Source organism: Chelon labrosus (genome assembly GCF_963514085.1).
Source record: "Chelon labrosus genome assembly, chromosome: 2".
Lineage (NCBI taxonomy): Eukaryota > Metazoa > Chordata > Actinopteri > Mugiliformes > Mugilidae > Chelon > Chelon labrosus.
In genome coordinates, this window is record NC_140338.1 from 30,595,947 (window position 1) to 30,616,982 (window position 21,036).

A 21,036-nucleotide genomic window follows, 5' to 3' on the forward strand; every position below is an offset into this window, starting at 1 on the left:
ACAACACTCCAGCTGTCAAAGACCACCACTGTGTTCAGAAAAGACGCAGGTCGGTTTGGTACGACTGCATATTGGCGACGCTGTGCTCGTATTTGAGTCTAATGACAAGAAAGGCACCTCCTCAGAGGCAACAGATGAGAGGAAACAGCCGGACTTTGGCTACTTACGTCTGTGTCGGGCCCCTTATCCGCCCCTGGACAGGAGAACGTGACTAATTCATGGCACCTCTTGTGGACCACAAAACAGCAAACTGTAGGAGAAGAAAGTAGGATGAGAGCAGAAGGAGAGAGAGAGAGATGGGGATATAGAGTTAGAGAGAAAATACATAGACAGATGGGGACAAAAGAAGAGAAAGAGTGACATGGTTAGAATACAATGCATTATTCCTGACTGATATGTGGACAGACAGCAGAAAGAGATAAAGATCTGATAAGAGGAATTGAAAAAACAACTAATGTCTGGGCTAGGCTCCTTATCATGTGTCCAGATGGCCAGCCCTGCCTGCAGGCTGACTGCTCTTATTGCACAGTACAGTGCCACCTCCTCACTGACATGACAGGAGCTAAGGCAGACAGCACACACGTACACACTCGCACTTTAATATGCACAAGAACAACACTCACAGGAAGACAAACAGAACGACACAATTGCTTAACATATATCAACACGATACCCATTAAGACATGCAGAATTAAGTAGATCTGCCTACACAATGTCAGAGCACACAGTGTCGCTGTCTTGGTCTAAGGTCACCGAGTGCATCGTAGTTTGAGGCCAAGATAGCTGTCAGCTCAATGTGGAGGGCGGATGTCCCTCAGAGAAACCCAGACGAGACACGGTGGGGGGAGGGCAACAGTATGAGCTAGCCAGCACAAATAGCAAAAGCTGTATATCCTGTATTTACACGTCCAGGCTTCCACTTGTTCGTAACAGCTGCATCTAGATAAGTGTTCTTTGTGCTCATCTCTCCCTTTCATACAGAAAAGCACCCCTCCCTCCCTTCCTGGGACTTAATGTTTTCAAGGCCGGTACTTGCAGCATGAGATGAAAGCATCTGAATTGGTGGTTTTCAATAGTCTTCACTTAGCGCTGAGTATCCCTGAGCAGACTCCATTAGTGATTTGTGTGCATCAGTGATGCATTTCCACAGACCTTGCTTGATTTTTCAGTTTCAGTTACAGTTTTTCTTTCAACACGGTTTCTGCTGCGGAGCAAAGTAATGTTCTTCATCTCTCACTATTGTATATGCACATGCCACCTAACCCCTACCCCCCCACCCCCCACGGGCCACCTTTCATCCTCTTACTGCATCCCTTTAAAACAGCTCGAAAACAAATTACTGAGCACTTAAGATGAGCTGCGATGACATCCTTAACTGCACTTAGAAAGTAAAGAACAATTTACACAGCAACCCATACTTCTTTAACAGCAAGAAAAATCATCCAGGGACAAATCAGTTACATACTACTCAGCTTGATAAATTATTTTTTTCGTGCACTCATGCTCTCTACACAGAAATTCTGCGTGACTGCAGCCAAATTGCAACATGCAAAGGAATACATTGTTTGCATTCTGGATATTCTCTGTTGATAAAGCCAGCCCACATCGCATGCCATCTTACTGCCTGTGGCATTTACTGAGTAGAAGTTTGTTTGTAATGTGGGTGGCAGACACCCAGGTTAAACAGCGTCACGGACAGTGCTTAAGTTAGTACCAACTAGACCAAGACTCCAGACACAACTAAAATTCACCATTTTGAGTTCTGCACAAAGCCTGACTGAACATAAACATCACTATGAATGTTTCATACAAATAACAGGCAAATAGCTGAACACATTATAGCTCTTAAGAATGTGACAGTTCCAATGAAGCCAGTTATCAACAGATATGTTTTTCTTGGTAGCCAGACCTCTGTATACAACACCACAGCTGTAAATATTCACACAGACTTTCCAGTGAAATACAGCAGTAGTCAGAAGTTTGGACACACCTACTCTTTCAAATGATTTTCTTTCTTTTATTTCTACAGTGTTCCACGTGTGGGGGATATCTGACCATGCAGGAGAGTAACAGAGCACAGCAAAAGATGACCTGGCCTTCACAATCACCAGAGCGTCACCAGATGTGTTGGACCTCAGGGTGTTCGGATCAGGTATTCATCCAAAGCAAGACTCCATATTCAGACAATATTTTTTGACATGCAGTGTACTCAACCGTAACAGTTGGAAACATGCTGGTGTTCGCATGTACTTTAATGATGGCAAATCAATACAACCCCCACAGAGGCATATCACACTACCACAACTCAACCCTTTCTACCCGCTCGTGCCTCCTAGGAGCGATCAGTCAGTGTGGCCAATAAACAACATGAAACCTTGACCCACACCACTGCCTACCCACAAACCCACAGAAGTCATCCATTTCAATGATTCAGAACCTCCATAATTCACCCACCAGTAAAAAGCTGATAGGAACGGGTCGCCCCGTCTTTCAAGACATAAGATCCACAGGACGTTACAGTGAATATTGCCCAAACCAAACCTCTGTTTTGTTTTTTTTTCCCCTGTTGATTAAGTTAGAGTTCCTGTGCAGGATGCTAAACTGCTGCTCCTTTAAGCAATCAGTGCTCATCAGCAGCAAATAATGCTCATTGCAAGTACCCAATTATTCCTCTATTTATTACAGACAAAAGAGTGTTGCCACAGCTTAGTGTGTTTGATGCATTATCTCATCGAGAAGAAGATTTCTCGTACCCGACGTGTTCAAAACAGACCTTTAACCGCAGAACCTACACAAACTGGGTGTGAGTGAGAACACTGTGCTGATGTGAAACCTAATCAGCAGAAAGCAAGGAAGAAGCTGTTTCCCATTCTGATTTGCAGACTATTCCACAGAAAATATGAAACATGAAGTACATGCTTCATTTTTTCTGTGAAACACATTGAGCAGAAAACCCCATCCCATCTGTTGCACTACAGTGGGTTTTTTTTCTGTTTTGTTTCTCCTACTACATGCATCCTCTTTCTGAAGTTAAATTGACCTTTCCAAATGCCTAAATAGTTTTCTTCTGGTAAGACCATTTATCTTATATGGCATTGAAATTAAGCCTTTTCTCTTCAGATTTATAGAATTGTCTGTGCTTGTTAAGACAAAGAGAGAGAGAAGGCGTAAATGTGACCTACAGAGGCCTGTGAAACAGAAAAGGAGGTCAACAGAGACGATGCAAAGATGAAGGAGGTCGAGACTCAGTATCTTCTGGTGTTCTCATTAGAGCTCAGCTGCCTGTGATCAGTTGTCCCAGCGGTCTTTTTCTGAGGCACATAAAAGTTTAACAGACACTTCATCTTCTGCAGCATGGTGGAGAAATGTCTCCACTGGCTGGCAAGGCAATCAAGCTTGCTTAAGGGTAAGTGTACCCCAGTCAATCGCCACTGATAATTATCCGCCAATATTCTACCTAAATGATTTGATCAGTAACCTTTATAAAGGCCGATCAGATGAAGCAAGAATTGCAAGATAATTTCCTGGCGCAAACCCAAAATGGACTCAAGCCCCAGATATGTGGCCTGCTTAATGATGTCCAGGCTGCTGACTGGGTCAGCAGAACCTAGGAGGAGAGAGTACCACTAACTGGCTCAGTTCATGCTATGTATGCTGGTGTCAGCAGCCATGCTTCAGCACAGCTGTATGTCTACCTATCAGAGCTAGTAGCAAAGCAGACGGCCGCTTGTTTTTTGGCAGGACATCAAAAGCTGCATTGCCTCTGAACAGCATACATTCTGTTAGCATACTGGAATTTAATTAAAAAAAGAACATAGTGAGAAGAAAATAGAGTATATAGTATATGAAAGTAGCTACATTAATGCTTAAAAGCGGTAATGTACTTGTGCTGCATGAAGCTTTGAGGAGGTATGTACCTGTCGTAGGTGTCTGCTGCCATTGTCTTTGACAGTACCACCAAGTAAGCTACTCCTATCTGTGTTTATGCTGTTGCTATAGTCCTTCACTACTTTGTCCAGTCAAGTAGAGTGAAATCTGCTTGTACTATTATTAGGAGCAGTTGATTAAAACAAGGTCTTTGGAGACTGACAATTTAATAAAAAGCAATTAAGGCACAGAAAGTCATAATAACTATAAGCATGTCAGCAGAGACATTTTCCCAAATCCTGAAAAAATAGCTTAATCATCTTTGAATGAAAAAAGTGTCTCGGTTGTGGTGTTTTAATCATGTTTATTAGGGTAACCGGAGATATTTTTCTGCCTCCGACTTAAGAATTTCCTCACTCTCAGGACAGGATTAATTATACAGTCAGTGAGAGTGTAATGAGGGTTTTCAAATCAGTGCTCATTGCCTTCCAGTAAAACACATACCACAATCACGTTCTTTCCTCACAAAAGATAGCACAGCTCAGACCAACTCCTACTCCCACTATGTCTTTTCCAGGTCGAAAGTTCATCGGAGCAATCTCCTAAAGTTTTATACTGGCAGGAAATGAGACAGAGAAAATGGTTTATGGTTTGTTCACCAGTTCTTCTGTAAGTAGATGTGAGTTAATTCCAATGTGCTTCACAAAAACAAAGGACCCATGGCTTTTAGATCGAACTATGAAGAGGCCTCGGAGCCCACTGCCGCCTTTCACAAAAGCCTCTCTTCCTAGACTGGGAAGCTTTCATTATATCACGTGGGTCTTTTCTCCAGTTGAATGCCAGAACAATTTCCTCCACTCTCACCAAAGAATAACTCAACGACCATGAAAATGTGAATGAGAAAAATCATTCAGCAAAGACAATCTCAACAAAGTCAAAACTGCATACGTAGGAACAGGTTACATTTTTATTTTATCCACTGTGGGACATAATAGCATGTTTCTATCTTGTGATTCCAGAGGTTAAGCACTGTCTGGCTAAAACGTTAAAAATGCATATGGCCCCACATTGTCAACATAAAATAATTAAAATTTTAAAAAAAAGTTTAAAACGTGAACTCATCATTAGATTTTTGCCACTAGGGCAAGTAGCTAGTCAGAGGGAGAGTAGGGTATATATAAGTGTAGGGTATTATGTAATGTGTAAGGAAGCACAGCTGACAAATATAGCCACTGGTTAGTCAGGGGTACAGTATGTAATAAAATCCTGCCACATTTTCTATTATATGCAGATTTATGCAAGGGTTAATCCAAATTGGCAGAGACTCATTTATTTTCATCTCTAAAATAAGTCCTCGAGGATTCGGTCTTAGTGCCAGAAATGTTTTATTCTAGTAGGCGTGGAACAACATAAATCCTGTTACCACATAGACAGGTGCAACCGGGGAAACTCTGGGATTACATTACTGTCTACAAAAAGAAATGTGTTCTACAGAAGTGAATAGTCTTATGTCACAATCAGAAATCTGAAAATACCTTCAAATAGATCTTTTACGTGGTTTTAAAACAAGAAGACACGCAATTTACAGTTCATTTTAAACTGTAACCTTTATTTTATGAAACATTATTCGAAAAAAGAAAAACATAAACGCTACTCTTGGAGTGAAAGCACTTCTTAAGCTTCCACCTGCAGTGGTTGCGGCCTCTGCACCCAGCCCAGCGAGAATGATAAAGTGACGTTAAATGTCAATATCTCTGAGGTGGCTGCCTCACCATCAACACCATCCATACAGCTTTTCTACATGATGACTGAATTCACTATCGTCATAATTTAAAGGTCTGGATATTAAGGCTGACAGCACTGTGCATCACTGTCATATGAGCCAGAACTAATAGCTAACAGGGGGATGATTCAGCATCTGAAGTAACACTAAGGCAGGAAATGAAAATTAAACACAGACATTTTTTTACTATTTGATTTACCCTGCTTAGAATTAACTCTAACCTTTGCACCCTTTAAGAGAGCTAGCAGCTTAGTAGCACTAATTAAAATCCCTTTTCAAGTCTCTTCAGTTTTATCTACTGAATAATAAACATAGTGATTACTGTAGAAATTAATAAAGCTTCTATAGTCTCCATATCTTTTTTTTTTACACATTTGGATTTTCTCAGTAATTACAGTGTGATGCTGTCCCAGACTGCGGCACAGTGGCGTGGTGGTTAGCACTGATGCCACACAGCAAGAAGGTTCTGGGTTTGATTCCATCTGGGGCCTTTCTGTGTAGAGTCTGTGTTAGCTCTGCGATGGACTGGAGACCTGTCCAGGGTGTACCCCGCCTCTTGCCCAGTGACAGCTGGGATAGGCTCCAGCCCCCGCTGTCCAGAGTACAAGCGGTTACAGAAGATGAATGAATGAATCCATGTTATCCCAGACTACAGTCCAGTATGTGTGACTATATTTACTGTACATTTTGTTTATGTTTGTTGGTTTATATACTGTCTTGTGGTCATGGATGGATAGTTGGAAAATAAATTCTAAATATTTTTTTTAGATATCAATGTGTTAAATATTTTTGGGGGAAAGACCATAATCAAAGTCAAGCATGAATAAAAAAATTTAGTACATAAATTCTGTACATGGAAATGTCACTCTGGACATTCAGAGCAACCAACTACTATACTATGCAGTATTTCATGGCAGGTTGTGACCGTGTCACCATTATTTGAATACTCAGGAAATTGGAACAGTGCAGCTATTGTTGGAGTACAGCAGAGCCATTATTGTATCTTGCAAACCCCTGATTTGCCTTTTCATGTCTAATTAGATGACTAGTTGTACAGTACTGTTTACCCTTCAGGTTGTGCAGCTGATTTTATTTCCCCTTTCTCACTGTTTACAATCTTGCCATACTATAAATACTACAGCGCTGCGATAAAAATCACTGTTGGGAAACCAAAGACCACAAAAGGTGCATTTACATCTGCCACAGCATTTGATATGTAACACTGTTAAGTTCCTCAGTTACCGCATTAAAAGAACCCATGAAAATGTAATAATAACCTAATAGAATGCTTTGGGACTGTAATATATTTTCATAAAAATAATAACTTCAGCATAACTCTGCATCTAAGTGTTATGTTTACAGAGGATCTCTTGAATTAGCAATAGTAGTCAAATATACTCCTAAAGCTCTAAAATCAAGATTTCCTAGAATAATGCTGGGATATTTAGGAACATTGAATAAGCAATCACAGAACCCTGTTGGATGGCTGGATGCTTCATGGTTTGTATTTTCAGACATAAAAGTTCCCCTCTTTTTTCGAAAGCTACTCAAAATGTCGGCTGAGAAAGGCAACCCATCCACACATCAGGAGGATAAAACTAGTACAGCGTTTCATTTGCTGCCCTCAGTATCTCATAACCCACTGTGTGAAGGTCGATTGCTTAATGAAAAACTGAATGAGGAAGTAAACCTCACATGACCATGTCGTATTTATCAGGTATTTGCATTCAGGTGGTTATAAATCACTGATTACATATCACATGAACTGAATATGTGGGAATGTTACTTCAGGGTGTAAGTGAATTGAAGTCTGTCATTTTGTAAATAGAATTCATTTGGACATAATCTGCTGTTTAGCTGAAACATGTCATGTGTTGAAGTTAAACAGCTGTAAAGGTCCTGTCATACGCAAGTATCATGGGACCTCTTCAGTTCCCAGAGATGTACTCAGATGTTAATGGGTAACTTCCTGGTTCTGGTTGACAGGACCCGCATCAATGATCATTAGATTTGTTTTCTATGCAATTGAACCACGTCATATTGAGGAGGTCAAGGTTCAGCCTTCAGCTTGTTTAAAGGCTCAATTATAATTGACTACATAATCTAAAGAACACAGCCCTTACATTGGGGCCAATCTAAATACACACAAACTACTGCAGCCACAACAGCAGTAAATTGAAGAAAATCAGGTTAAGACAAAGCATAACAGTCAAACACAATGGCCTGTGCTTTGCACTTGAAGTGCCTCACTTGAATTTTCAACTGGCAAGAGGCAGGATAGCCGGGCAAAGAAAATGTAGTTTCCAAGGAAACAAGCCTTTAAGTCATCATCAGAAATTAAGGTCTATCTTATGGCAATATATCTAATGTATCTTGTACACGTATGTGAAAATGAAAGGTTATAGCAAGGCATTCAATATGTACATACAGTACGTAAAGATGAATGTGTTTCTTAACTGTTAGTAACCGGGGAAAAAGATACTGCACCATTGCATCATTATTGTAAACGTGCCTTTAATAGCGCCAAAGACCATTAATTATTTATGGACATGGACTTCTCCGTTCCAAAGAAGGCGAAAATAAACAAAACAAGCAACGCTGCAACAGACTGGGAGACACATGACAAAATATACACAGAAACAGGCCATTTAACTGAGTAATAATCCAGTCTGGTGGTATACAACTACAATTAGCTGCAATCTGATGACGTAATCTTTCCTTTGACTGCCTTGTTATAACAAACAGAAACTGGAAAGAAGGCAGTGAAAAGAAGGGAAATCAGTCACAAGAAGTCTAAGTATGAAAAGGTTCTATAGTTTCTGTCTAAATATAATGACGCTTGTTTTTATAATTTATAAACCAATTAATTAATTATAAATATTATTATTTTAAAACAAGCTCATCATATTATACTCCTTGAGAACCTCAGTAGATGTCTCCACTGCGTGTGCATTGATTTGCTTTAGGATATAAGACTGAACTCATAGCACAATTATGCTGTTTGGGTTGTGTACTCAAAATGACAGTTGGGCTCCATCTGTTATCAAAGCATCCTGATTCAAGAGATTTAAAAGGCTTAAACAATGCTTAGTTTGAGAAACACGGATCGCTGATTATATAAGAAATGTCTAAAAAGACAATTTGTTTCTCATAATTGGCTGATAGTGAGGACACTTGCTGTACATATAATGGGCACTTGTGGGGGAGAGCGGTCAAGAGGCATGGCTTGTAATTGATGGCTATGGATCGCTGTCTGCGCAAATAACACAATGGGGGGAAACCTGCAGGTGTAACAATTATGGTAGATGTCTGTGTGACAGGTAGGATAGAAGCAGCATAGCAGGGAGACAGTTACAGCTGTTGTAATAGACAGCTCTGAGGCACATGGAGCTGTTCACACATTTAAAATTAGGCTTGGGTCCACAACGACAGAGGCTATGTGTTAGCAGTGGCAGCATAACATCCTTAATGTGTGTGCAGGATAGCCATAATTTGCTGAACAAAGCACACCAGTGTCGTACCACACCGTATCATATCATGCTTCACAATCAGATTCTGGAAAAACAGCAAATGTGAAAACATAACTGAGTCAATCAAGGATATAATATAAATGACACTGTGCAAAGTTGAAGCATTAATATATGTGCAGCATTTATGTGCAAGACAGTGTCTCTGTTGTTTACAGTAGCTTAGGAATTTCTTTACACTTCTTGACATAACTGTGCCTCATGAGCCAGCCTGATCCTGAATGAGGACTGATGGTTAACGTAAGCAATAGTATCTCAATCCTGGGGATATGTTTTATATGTGGATACACTCAAACTGAGATCTTGTCTGCAGCTGCATGCAGTAATATTTGCCCTGAGATCTGCAAACCGTGCGTCACTACAGCCCTCTTTATATTTTTCTAATGTGGCCTTAATCGGCCTTTTTAAGTAATTGGTGTTCCCATTAAGGCCAGAGCTTTCACTTAGGAAAACACACAATTTGTATTTTCTATTGCATTTTTAATTGATTGCTAATCTTTAATGTGATCAACGATTGTTTAGGATATTGCTTAATATTAGGAGAGAAGGAAAGCAATCATGCAGGCAATTACCGGGCATCTCTTTCATTTTCTTGTTGATTGATAGAAAACTGAACCCCACAGATGGTTTAGATGCAGTGGGATGATCATTCATCTAATGAAACTGATTTTGCATGCTAAATGGTTTGTGACTCATTGTGACTGAGAGAGAGAGAGAGAGAGAGGGAGAGAGGGAGAGAGAGAGAGGGAGAGAGGGAGAGAGAGAGAGAGGGAGAGAGAGAGAGAGAGAGAGAGAGAGAGAGAGAGAGAGAGAGAGAGAGAGAGAGAGAGAGAGAGAGGGTGTGTGTGTGTATAAATAGCATTCTTAGGATTCTTCTCAAGACACTGCTGCTGACCGACTCCTTTGTAATAAAGTAGGTCTTTTCACACATGGCTGACTTGCTTTAAAGAGGCCAGGGTGAGTTTTAAAATAAATCACTCAATTGCAGCCATTAGCAGCCAAAGCACAAGACTGACAATAAATGGCCACTGTCTTAAGTGTCTTCTGTGGCTCTGGAGGAGCTTTCTAAGGTGGAAATAATTATGGCCTGGGTTTGGGGAATGCTTCCATTTTAAAGCAGAGACGTGGACTTCCAAAGATGTCAGGTAAAAACACTAAAAACTCTGCTCTTGGGTTTTGGATCTTGACCCATACAACGGACAAAAAGTCTGCGGGCAGAGCAGATCTGCGCTAAACAAGTTCAAGACTGCACTTGAAAAGGACACAGGCCCATCGAGTGTGAGCACTGCTCTCCCACAAAGACAGCTCTGTGAGCCAGAAAGAAATGAAGTCGGTGTTGAAGATCATGGTTGGACGAGGACGTTCTCTTCTTCTAAGACTCAACACCTCCAGTCAAGCACATCAGAGGAATAGCATGACCTGGCCACCTCTCACACTGTGTCTCGTCAACCACTTCAGCTTGTGTGGCTACAGTGGGTACAATGAACAAGGACACCGTGTAAAGCAACAACTCAGTCATGTGGAACAAAAATAGAAACGACTGAAAGTAAAACACTGGTTTCTTGGTTGGAACACCCACTATGTTAATAATATTAATAAATAATTCACTGATAACCAAAAATGGAAGGCTGCAATGAAATGAACTGTGAGCCAAGCACTGCATAAGGACATCAGATCTGAGTTACATTATAGTGGATATTAGTATAGTGACTTATTTGGTCATGGAAGCTCTTCTTTCAAAGTAATAGTTGTTTGTAAATCTAGCATGGGGAAATTATTTCTATGCGCAAGACAGAAAAAACATTCTTCAACTCAACTCAACTCAACTCAACTTTATTTATAAAGCCCTTTAAAACAGCTGTGGCTGACACAAAGTGCTATACATAAAATACAACCTAAAATATAAGACATCAAACTCACACGAACCATGGAAATTATTCAAAGGAAAATTTTTGGGAAGATTATCAAACCTTTTTTTCCCAGTTCTAAAATGTTGCCAGTGTCAGCTTCAACTTTAAACTGGGACTTCTAGCTTCTGGGTCATGCTGGTGGGAAGCTGCAGCGTATCCAACATTTAAGGAATAACTGCTTAAGGTGACAGCACTGCTTTCTCATGCGGTCACACTTCACCTGCCATGACTGGTTGACAGGTTGGAAGGAGATGGGAATGGGAAAATCTACCTCCCTGTGAGAGCCTTATCATGCAGAACCTTGTTACATGTTACTGCGCAGAAGGAGTTCAAATGGCTCATGATGTTCCACCTAACTAAAGGCCCAAAGCAGATGAAAGAATGACCCGTCTGAGTGCAAGCTGCTCCAGTTTTTCTCCAGAGGAGGATCTCATTCCAACTTTGTAGCTGTCCTCACAGCAGGCTCAGAGGGCTGGGCCAAGCTTCCTGTTAGCACAAGTGGAGACACAGCTGGCTTCAATTTGGATAGCTTTACTAAAGCAGACACCGACACGGCCAGGCTTACATATCTCTTTGTTTGGCCCAATGTTATAGTCCATTTGATATTTGAAAAGATTTGAGCCCACTGCACAGCATTTGCTCCCACTGTATAAAATAGTTCTAGAATGTTATGCTGAAATATTCTACAAGCCACTATAACATTGTCTAATGTGGAAACAGTAACACAGCTGGCAAAAGTCCATTTTACAATGCCACAGTTGACACTTGGACATCACACAGAATGCTCTTGTTGCGTTAACCTCGTACAAACTCTACATTGAAGATTTAACAACCAAAAATGCCAGGTCAGCTTAAATAACAAAGAAATATATGCAGATAAGTCCTGCAATGTACACAGCATGTTCTGTCTCCACTCAGTGAAGTGACAGTCAACTTTGCCCTGGCTGAGATTTGAAGTAACTGATAGGGTTGAGTCTTAATGGGATTTTGAAAAGCCAGGCCTAATCCAAAGCAGAGCCTGTGTACTCCCTGAAGGACAAGGAAAATACAACTAGCGGAGGCATTAACTTGACAGCTTTGTTTACAGTAGTTTTAGAGAAATATGGATGTTCATTATGACTTATAAAGGCTACAGATAATTGTAGGGATTCACACTTTTATCACTTTGTAAGAATGTTTGGATTGTGTGCTTCGGAATCTGTTTTTACAAGACAATTATTTGGGATTTATTTTCTCAACAAGGTCAGCAGCTAGCATAGAGTAACCAAAGTTAAGACAAACTAAAAATTAACTGAAATACTTCCTTTTTTCCCCCTAATATCAAGAGTTGTTAGAAATTGATTTGTATTTTGTTGCAGAATGCAGAATACAATGAAATCATTTAGCAAAAAGGCAAGAAAATGCTGCAAGCTGCAACATAGTACTCTTACATAACCTAAGACAGGGGGCGGCATTTTTGTAATCTGAGTACACTTAACCCGACTTTCAAAAACTAAAACCAAGTCCAAGAAGAAGCTCCTGAAGACAAAGACATCTGTGAAGACCCAGCCCTTCCGTTTTTATTTTAGCAATCCACTGATAAATGGGACCATTGCTCTTGTCCTGATGATAAAGAGATCAATTTTTATCCCTATCAATAATTCACTGCCGTGCACTGACATTTAAAGCCTTCCATAATGGGCGACGCCTTAACAGAGTGACACAGAGGGGCATCTTTGTATCCAGAAAACACATTTGTGTGGCAGGGAAGGATAGCTGGAAATGTCACTAAAAAATGTCTTGAGTAAAGTCTTTTAGACTTAACTCAAAAAGGCCAAAGTCAGGGCATCAGTGTTGATTCTGATTTCATTCTACTGTGTTATGTGTATAACACTATTTCTATTTTTATTATATTTAAATTTTATTACTTATTATACTTATTCATACTGTTATAATACAGTATACTTCCTTTTCCAACCACCTAGAAAAAAAAAAAAAAACATCTAATAGATTTAGATCATAATAATAGACTTGGCTTTCATTGTTCTTAGCAGTCTGTTTTAATTCAAAGCCACTCTCCTCAGGGATACCATGTTCACTTTTGGTGCCGAGGTACTATTAACAGAGCGCTGGCGTTGAAGAGATATAGGCAACAGGGCTTCATATTTGTCTGCCCATCTAATTAGTCAGCACTTGTCTGTTCTGTGCAATTATAGCTCGGGAGCAGCTTCAGTGGGAGAGGTACAGTGAGAACAGGCAAACACCAGCCTACTTTTGGACAAATGACAAGGTCTAACACAAGGGGGGGAGGCGAAAGTGAGAAAAATTAGAGTGAGAAAATGAGAAACATGAAGAGAAACTAATCTGATGCTTTCTGTGGTTTGGGGAATATGCAAAAGGCAACCAAATGCTAATCTCTAACGCATAACTCATTTCATCCTCTGGTGTCTTGAGGCTGAAACTTTAATTGCAACCTGCAGTTGTGAGGTTAGACAATAAGACCTCAGGGCCAGACAGTCTAAAAGCACCTCGTCAACTCTCAACGCTCCCCCAATTACATGAGACAGGAAGTGTTTCAAATTAGGGAGACCACTCTTTAAAAACAGCCACAAAAGAAAGGTTGGCTGAGACAATTGCCGTATTGTGGATAGGAGCGAAATCTACAGGATTCATGGGAGAAAATTTAGCTACACTGTCTGAGCTACAGCCTTTTCTTGCTATCAGAATTATCAAGAACTATGGGACCAGCAAATGAGCTTCCTAAGTGACAAACCTTTGAACCTCGTGCAAAGTATTGATTTTAATGCACCTGAAAGATGGATATGCCTCTCTGAAAAATGTGCACATTTCTCATTACCTATTGCTGCAACCAAAAAGGAAATTACGCCCCCAGCTATTGATTTAATGCCACAAAGTTGAGTAACAAAGGAGAACCTTGAGACAGGAAATGAGGAGTGAGCACTGACGTGTTCACCATCACCTGAATCTTATTTCTATCTTCACACGCAGTCCGGCCAGTGCTTCGCGCACAGTAGATCTTTTCCAGCTGACTTACAGCTCAAGATGGAGCCAAATACATCGATCTCTGATAATGTCCCTGCAGCTCCTGGTATTGCTCTGGGATATAAATTATACACAATGACAGAACAGGCTAATAAATGGAAAACACTGTGACAACATTTCAGAGAAAAATTATTTTTTTTTTTTACTGGCAGCAGTCTGGGATTTCATTACTTCCAGCACCACCAGGATGCTTGAAAACACTTGATTTCGCTCAGCTGAGGCCAGGATGCAAAATAACTCAGAGGCGTGAAAGCATAGCCTTTGGGTTTAGACTTGATGATGACAAATTCAGTCCCATTGTTTAACTACACATAAAAGCAGCCTTATTGCACGGTGAAAACACCTCATGTGAATTACTCTCTCTCCGTAGCAGTTGAGATTGGGTGCAGTCTGCCTGTATGCCACATGGTTAGCATACATTTAGCCTGTATGCCCAGCACGTGTAACCCCTTCTACCTTGAGAGATGAGGCATTCCCCCCCATGAGAATGGTGAGCCAGACAACAGCACAGACCAGCATTTAACTGCTCTGCACAGCAGTCTACGCTAATGTATTATACTAAAACTACTGTTGAGTATGAGCAGAGCATGGTGATTTCTTCTTTTAGACTTCCTTGGTAGCCTTAATGCGGTTTATTGCGAAATCAAGCCAAAACAGAAAGCGACAATATAAGAGACCGGTAAACGCACACAGAGAAGCAGAAGCCTGCACACACTCCTCTACAAAGAAAACGCACACACCGTTACACAATGGTTTGAACCTCTCCATCCTCCCAGGGGGTCTAGCATTGCAGAGGTTATAAATAATCATGGGGGATTGCTGGGTGTGGTGAGCCTGATTCATGACACAACCTTTATCAAGCAGAGTGTAAACACTGCAGTGGATGTGCGTTCAGCTATATCTGTTTAACTAACTAACAAGCTGGCTTACTGGAATTCGTGGGAGATTAAAGAGGGGCTGCCGCAAAATGAAGAACAGATTCATTTTATTAAAAATTAATCCGCAACATATTATCCCAGGTACAGAATGTGAGATAATGGCTGTTCTAAACATAGCCTATCCTTCGCAGCAAAAAATATCTCCTCCCGGCCGTAATTCAAAAATAAAAATACATCTTTAGACAAAAGCATGTCCCTATGCTCAAGCAGACTAATTTACTGCTTCACTGCTGACGTTGTGATAAGTACAAAATCAGAGAAACATTGTGCAGTCCCAAATATACACTACCAAACACAACATACACATCTCCCTTGAAACAGAAATTCAAACACAACAAGTGACAGGGGCATTGGTAAATATGGCACGCACCTGCTGTTTAGTGCAGTTTATCATGTACACGATCAATCATATGGTAAATGACAAAAACAAGATGAGACGCATTCATATATCACGTGGGAGTACTGGGCTGAGTTTATTTAGAACAGATGAAGCCTGACGTCTACCTTTTTGATTGAACCGACAGGACACAGCATTCAGGTGTCACTTAACATCACACTGAGTCAGCTGAACACACCTCCCTTTACTGAGAGACTGTTTGTCTGCAAGTGTGCCTTTATGCCCTGCAGGCACCAAAAGTTGGCACTTTATGCGACAGCTTTGTCCACACAGAAGACAGAAAAGCTTCAGTAATTAAGTTTATTAAAAGAAGCTGTGTTCCTTAATCCAGATTTTTCCAGCCCTACTTGGCACCTTGTGATTAACGGTCACTGACGAGATGCATTGATGAGATAAAAATATCAAGCTAATCTGACAGACCTGAGGCGAGGATACTTAAACAAGTTTCACTAAAATATTTGTCTTATTTTGAGTGTTTAAAGCTGAGTCCAGATAAGTCCGGATCATACAGTATATTACTGCTTCCACAGTGCATGTATTTCTGAAACTTTAAAAAGGTGAAAAATGGCTCAGGAGCAGATAGGGAGACAGGTACACAAAACTGAACAGCAGCAACAGCACTTAAGCAACGTCACAGTGAAAGGAACAGTTTGATATTTTTGGAAATATCTGTTACGGGTGAGGAAAAATCATTACTCTGTGGTACTGCAAGTTGGTTGTTTGGCAGTACTGTATGAATACACAAATATCAAGTGCCAGTCTTATTATTTGAAACGCATATACGAATCAAATTTTTTTGAATAATAAAATGAATTGCTTCTTCAGTCCATTAGATGGCTTTTTTTTCTTTCTGGAATTTCTTGTTCTCTAAACTAAAACTAAAAAATGGTAACTGACATGATGTACCATGAGGAAAATTTTTGCAGCCATCCAGAATGTAAGTGTCTGCAACGCGCCATGAACATGGACGGTTCACGGTCATTTCAAGTCATGAAGGCAGAGGAACGTCGAGCTTCCTAGATTGTTAAGCAATGTTGTCAGTAATTTAAGTTTGCACTTCAATTAGCAGACAAACACAGAGCAGATTATCTTTAGTTCTGCCAAAGTTCCAGAGAAGAACATCCAGCCTCTTTTATTATGAGCCAATGTGATCTGCGGCTGCGTACAGGGCTAGAAATGGTTGGAAGGGTTAAAGAAACAGAGACATGGACCTGGAACAAACAGGGTGAGCAAAGAATTAAAAGCAGCATGGGTGCAAGTCAAGTAAGAATGCATCCTTTGACAGAAAAGAAAAGGTTGCCTGGGATGAAAGGTGAAGCAGAAGAGGCAGCACATTAAGAGGCGCATATTACAGTTGGGGGGAAAAAAGGCCAACTGTGGACTGTGAGAAAATAATAGCTAAAGGTGACTGATGAGAATCAAGATGAAACTTTAATGTGCCCTGTGGTTAAACTGGGTAATGAGAAGAGCCCAGAAAAGATAAGGTGAAGAAAAATGTAAAACTTGCAATTACAACTTAATTACAGCGGCACGTTTCAACTTTGTGTTCACTGGTATTTCCTCTGATCCGCTGCGGTCAGCTGGCCAGAAAAACTGCTTATTGTGGTTCTTATAGCCTGCAGTCAGACAGGACATTTCTCTCCACTGAGTGGGTCTGTGCGGGTGGGTGTGTGTGAATTCGCGCGGGGAGGTGTACATCACAGAGCAGCTCCAAGATATCACTATAAAACATTATTGCCACTTACATAACCAAGCCTTTCCCTTTCTTCTTCCCTCATTTCCTCTTTATCATACACAATCATTTTTTCTCTCTCTCTTTCTTGTTTTCACAGTCTCCACCTCTCTTCTCTCGCTATGACAGTATTTATCTCCGGCATCTCGCCAAACTTGTTAACACAAGGATTGAACAGCGCCTGTTGCGAAGGCTTCATACTTCACCGCCACAGCGGCATGCAACAAACGCCAAGGCAGCAAGAGCTTTAACAGTTACTCTGTGGTTTTGAGAAATTGCATTAGCCCACAGAGGCAAAGGGAGCACAGCTATGTAGAGGCCGCCAGCATGCTGCTGAACTCAACCACATCCTTTGTCAGTGTTGCAAACAAAGGTAGAATAAGGAAAGCAGGTCTACCAATGCAAATAACAAGGTCATATGACTGTAGTGTTTTTACTGCAAACAGCCAAGGACTAGTGTTTACTTGGCAATGTGCAGCAATTTTTTTTTCAAACCTGACACTATTACTGTGTTGTGAATTCCACAGCAAACCTAATATCACATGAGATACAGTACCATACAGTACATCAATGTGACATTTTTATTCCATTTCTATGGGAGGTCTGGGAAACAGACGTGGCAGATGGGAAGCAAAAAAAAAGTTGACGTAGAATCTTTTAGTACCCAACAGATTGCATTAAGGTCTGCCAACATGGGCACATTTGAGACATGTCAGTTCAGAGCAGACGAATGAGCTGGGCAATTTGATCCCTGAGTGCGCGCGTGTGTGTGTGTGTGCGTGAACGCACGCCACACTCTTCCCTCTGTGTCCGCTTGTTTGGATGTTAACTGAACCTGCTGAACAGCACGGTCGTGTCCATCTGTATCAGCCTCTAACTTCCTGTCACAGAAAATACCAACCAATAGGACACCAGGAAGAAGGAAACTGGTGTAAAGGAAGCAGCCACTGATTATACATCAGGAAATGGGCGTGTCCCTGTTCATCTTCATAACAGCCTGCTGCCAAACGCCACAGAGCCTGGGTAAGTGGGTGACATTAAAGATGGATCAATCACATGATGCAGCAGTATGATGTCTAGTCAGGCAGTCGATGACATGCAACAGAAATTATGGTCACGGAGTCTGGTTTCAAATTAGGCGGCTCTGGATGTGATCAATATATTAGCATAATTTTGCATTGGGCTGTTCATAAATAAGATTTAAATGATATGTATCATACCTCATTAGACGGTAAATTAGGAATTTCCTGAGTGACAAGCTGAGGAACCGGAGATAGAAGACCTTAAGTGACATTGAGAGAAAGCTTTCTTTTGTAGAAGACACTGACACAGTCCGTCTTGTAACCAATATCAACCACTACTGCAACTGAAGATCATTGTTTTCATCAGTTAATACGTTTATTACTGTTTCAAATCCCAGATGAATCTTGTAATCCACCAACTGTCAACGCCAATTAAACCGAATGAGATATATCAGCTGTTTTTGTGCATTTGTGCACGCTGCAGACTGTAAAAACTGTAAATGAAATCTGCATGCCAGGAAACCAGTTTTGTGCACTCAAAGTATTTAATGAATATTAAGTTGACTGTTAGCACGTGACAAAGGAACACATCAGAATGAAGTGAAAGGAGTTTACTATCAACACTGCACAATCTCGGTTTGCACACATGCAAATGCCGAAACCCTTCTGCCTGTGACATGACCGAGCTGCACGCGTCTCCTGAGCCGATTCATGTCAGACGAGCACTACTACTACGCGCATTTCTTCAAATATACGAGAGCACGCACACAGTCTGGGCCGCGGCGGCCACTTGTAGAGGCAGTGAGTAAGAGTGCACTTTTTCCCTCTCTCTCGCCGTCTCACACACAGATCCGGGCACGCACACCAGCCAGCGCTGTCGAACGTGTCTCCATTTAACCACCAGCTAGTCGAGTCACGGCTGACACAAAGGGAAGCGAGCGGCGGCTGGTGCTAAATGGTGTGACAGGAGGGGGGAAGCGGGCAAAGCGGGGGGGGGGGGGGAGGAGAAAGATGAGGGTGATGATGCTAAAATTAGCGCTCTGTGAGAAAGTGACAGATGACCTCATGGTGGTTGTCACCTCGCCTTGCCACAGAAATCAGGTCATGTGGTCTCTCCTCCTTTTTTATGATATACAGTACGTTGTGTTTTTCTCTTCTCCCAGTCTCTCATTTCCTGTTTTAGAATATCCAAATATCTCCAACGGACTTGGCTCAAAAAGTAGATAAACAGGGATAATATCTTTAACTAAATGAGTCAGCAGTAGAAATTAGTTTTGCTATGTTGAGTTTTTGGTCTGTTTATTATCTAAAAACTATTCTTCTTCACGGAACACAGGTAAGAGTTTCTTTCTTTCCTTTAAAACTGAGCAAAGTGTATTTTCCTCCCTTTATACAGTATTTCAGTTAGGAAGTACATCACTAAACAAAACTGTAGTATCAGTCCCTGTACATTGACCTTTTCCTGTCCTCGTCACTACACACACACACACACACAGACAAATACACACAGACTACACATTATTATCACCCACCACCTCCCTGAGCAAAGTTCATTTCTGAAGGGAGAGGTGCTACAGAAGTCTGACAATGCAGCAGGTATTCGCTGGGGCCAAGACGCCTGGGGAAATGCCAAAACTCTGTGAAGACAATGCCACCGCCTTAATCTGCTTTCGTTTCGCTGCTCCTTCCTGTATCATTAGCCACCGATCCGTATTCCCTCGGGGCAGGAAAAGTTCAGTTCTTATGTTAAGGCGCAGGAATAAAAGCGGCGGTGGCGGCGCACGGAATGAGGGCGAGCCCGTACATTTGAGGCTGTGCGCGCAAGCAGGTGACAGGAAGATAGACGGTGGGCTGTGAGTTTGTGACTGTGACGTCAGAAGTCATTAGCTGCAGCAGGAACATGGTTGAAGTGTGTGTGTTGCATGTTTACATAGAGAGCAATCGTAGACAGGGAAACTAAGTGAAGCTGCCTGCAAGGAAATGGAGGGATGTGTACAGGAAGCGGGGGCATTAGGAGTGAGTGGCGTGTTTCTGCATACAGGAGGATTATATAAAATGTCCCACGGTAGCATATCATATACACACACATGCAATGTTGTTTTTCCAACATTTAATAGTACCTGGCATAAAGAGGTATTTTCTTAGTTGTACCTGTGTTCTTGATTAGCAACAGTGTTCTTAATCCTTATCAAGCTGATTGTTATCACCGTCTTTATCGGCCTTATTGAAATGTTCCCATGCTGATGTTGCATCAACAGCGTCTCATCAGGACTGATATCTGACTCAGCTCTCCCTTCCTTACAGTCATTACTACATTTTTTTTCATTCGTCTATTCAGCTGTAATATTCCAGCAGTGTGGAGTTACAATTTAAACAGAAAGCAAATCTAAAATTAGAAGCCGCTGGTCAGAGCGTCATATAATGAATGAGTGTGCTTGTCAGCAAACTGTGGCAGAAACAGATGTTAAGAATGAAAAGAAGAGACGGTGTGACTTTTAGTTTTCCTTGCACAAAGAGCTCAAACTAATCTCATAGTAGGCGACACTGCCAGTGTCACATTTAACAAACTCCTTTGCTTCCTGTTGCTGCAGGGATGTTGCTACTAATAGCATTCTGACAAGCCCCTCCCACTGGCGGGGGCTCATGCGTTTGTTCGGGGGAGCATGCAGGACAGTACTCACCAATGTGCAGCAAAGGCTTTAGCACAGTTTTCTGATACTGAATGAAAAACTCATCAGTGAGGCAGAGTGTGTGTGTGTGTGTGTGGCAATAAACATTTGTGAAAGAGCATTTCAGAACAAAGCTTTCTAGTGTTTTG

General features: G+C 41.3%; 1 protein-coding gene across 1 annotated transcript in view; it reads right to left on the reverse strand.

The window, feature by feature from the left end:
- The window catches only part of prkcaa (protein kinase C, alpha, a), a 135,573-nt gene that overhangs the window by 91,319 nt on the left and 23,218 nt on the right, over positions 1 to 21,036 (reverse strand). The window contains exon 3 of the mRNA XM_084570894.1: positions 168 to 250. Coding sequence (XP_084427020.1) covers positions 168 to 250 — 83 coding nt within the window. The remainder of the gene's footprint in view (positions 1 to 167; positions 251 to 21,036) is intronic.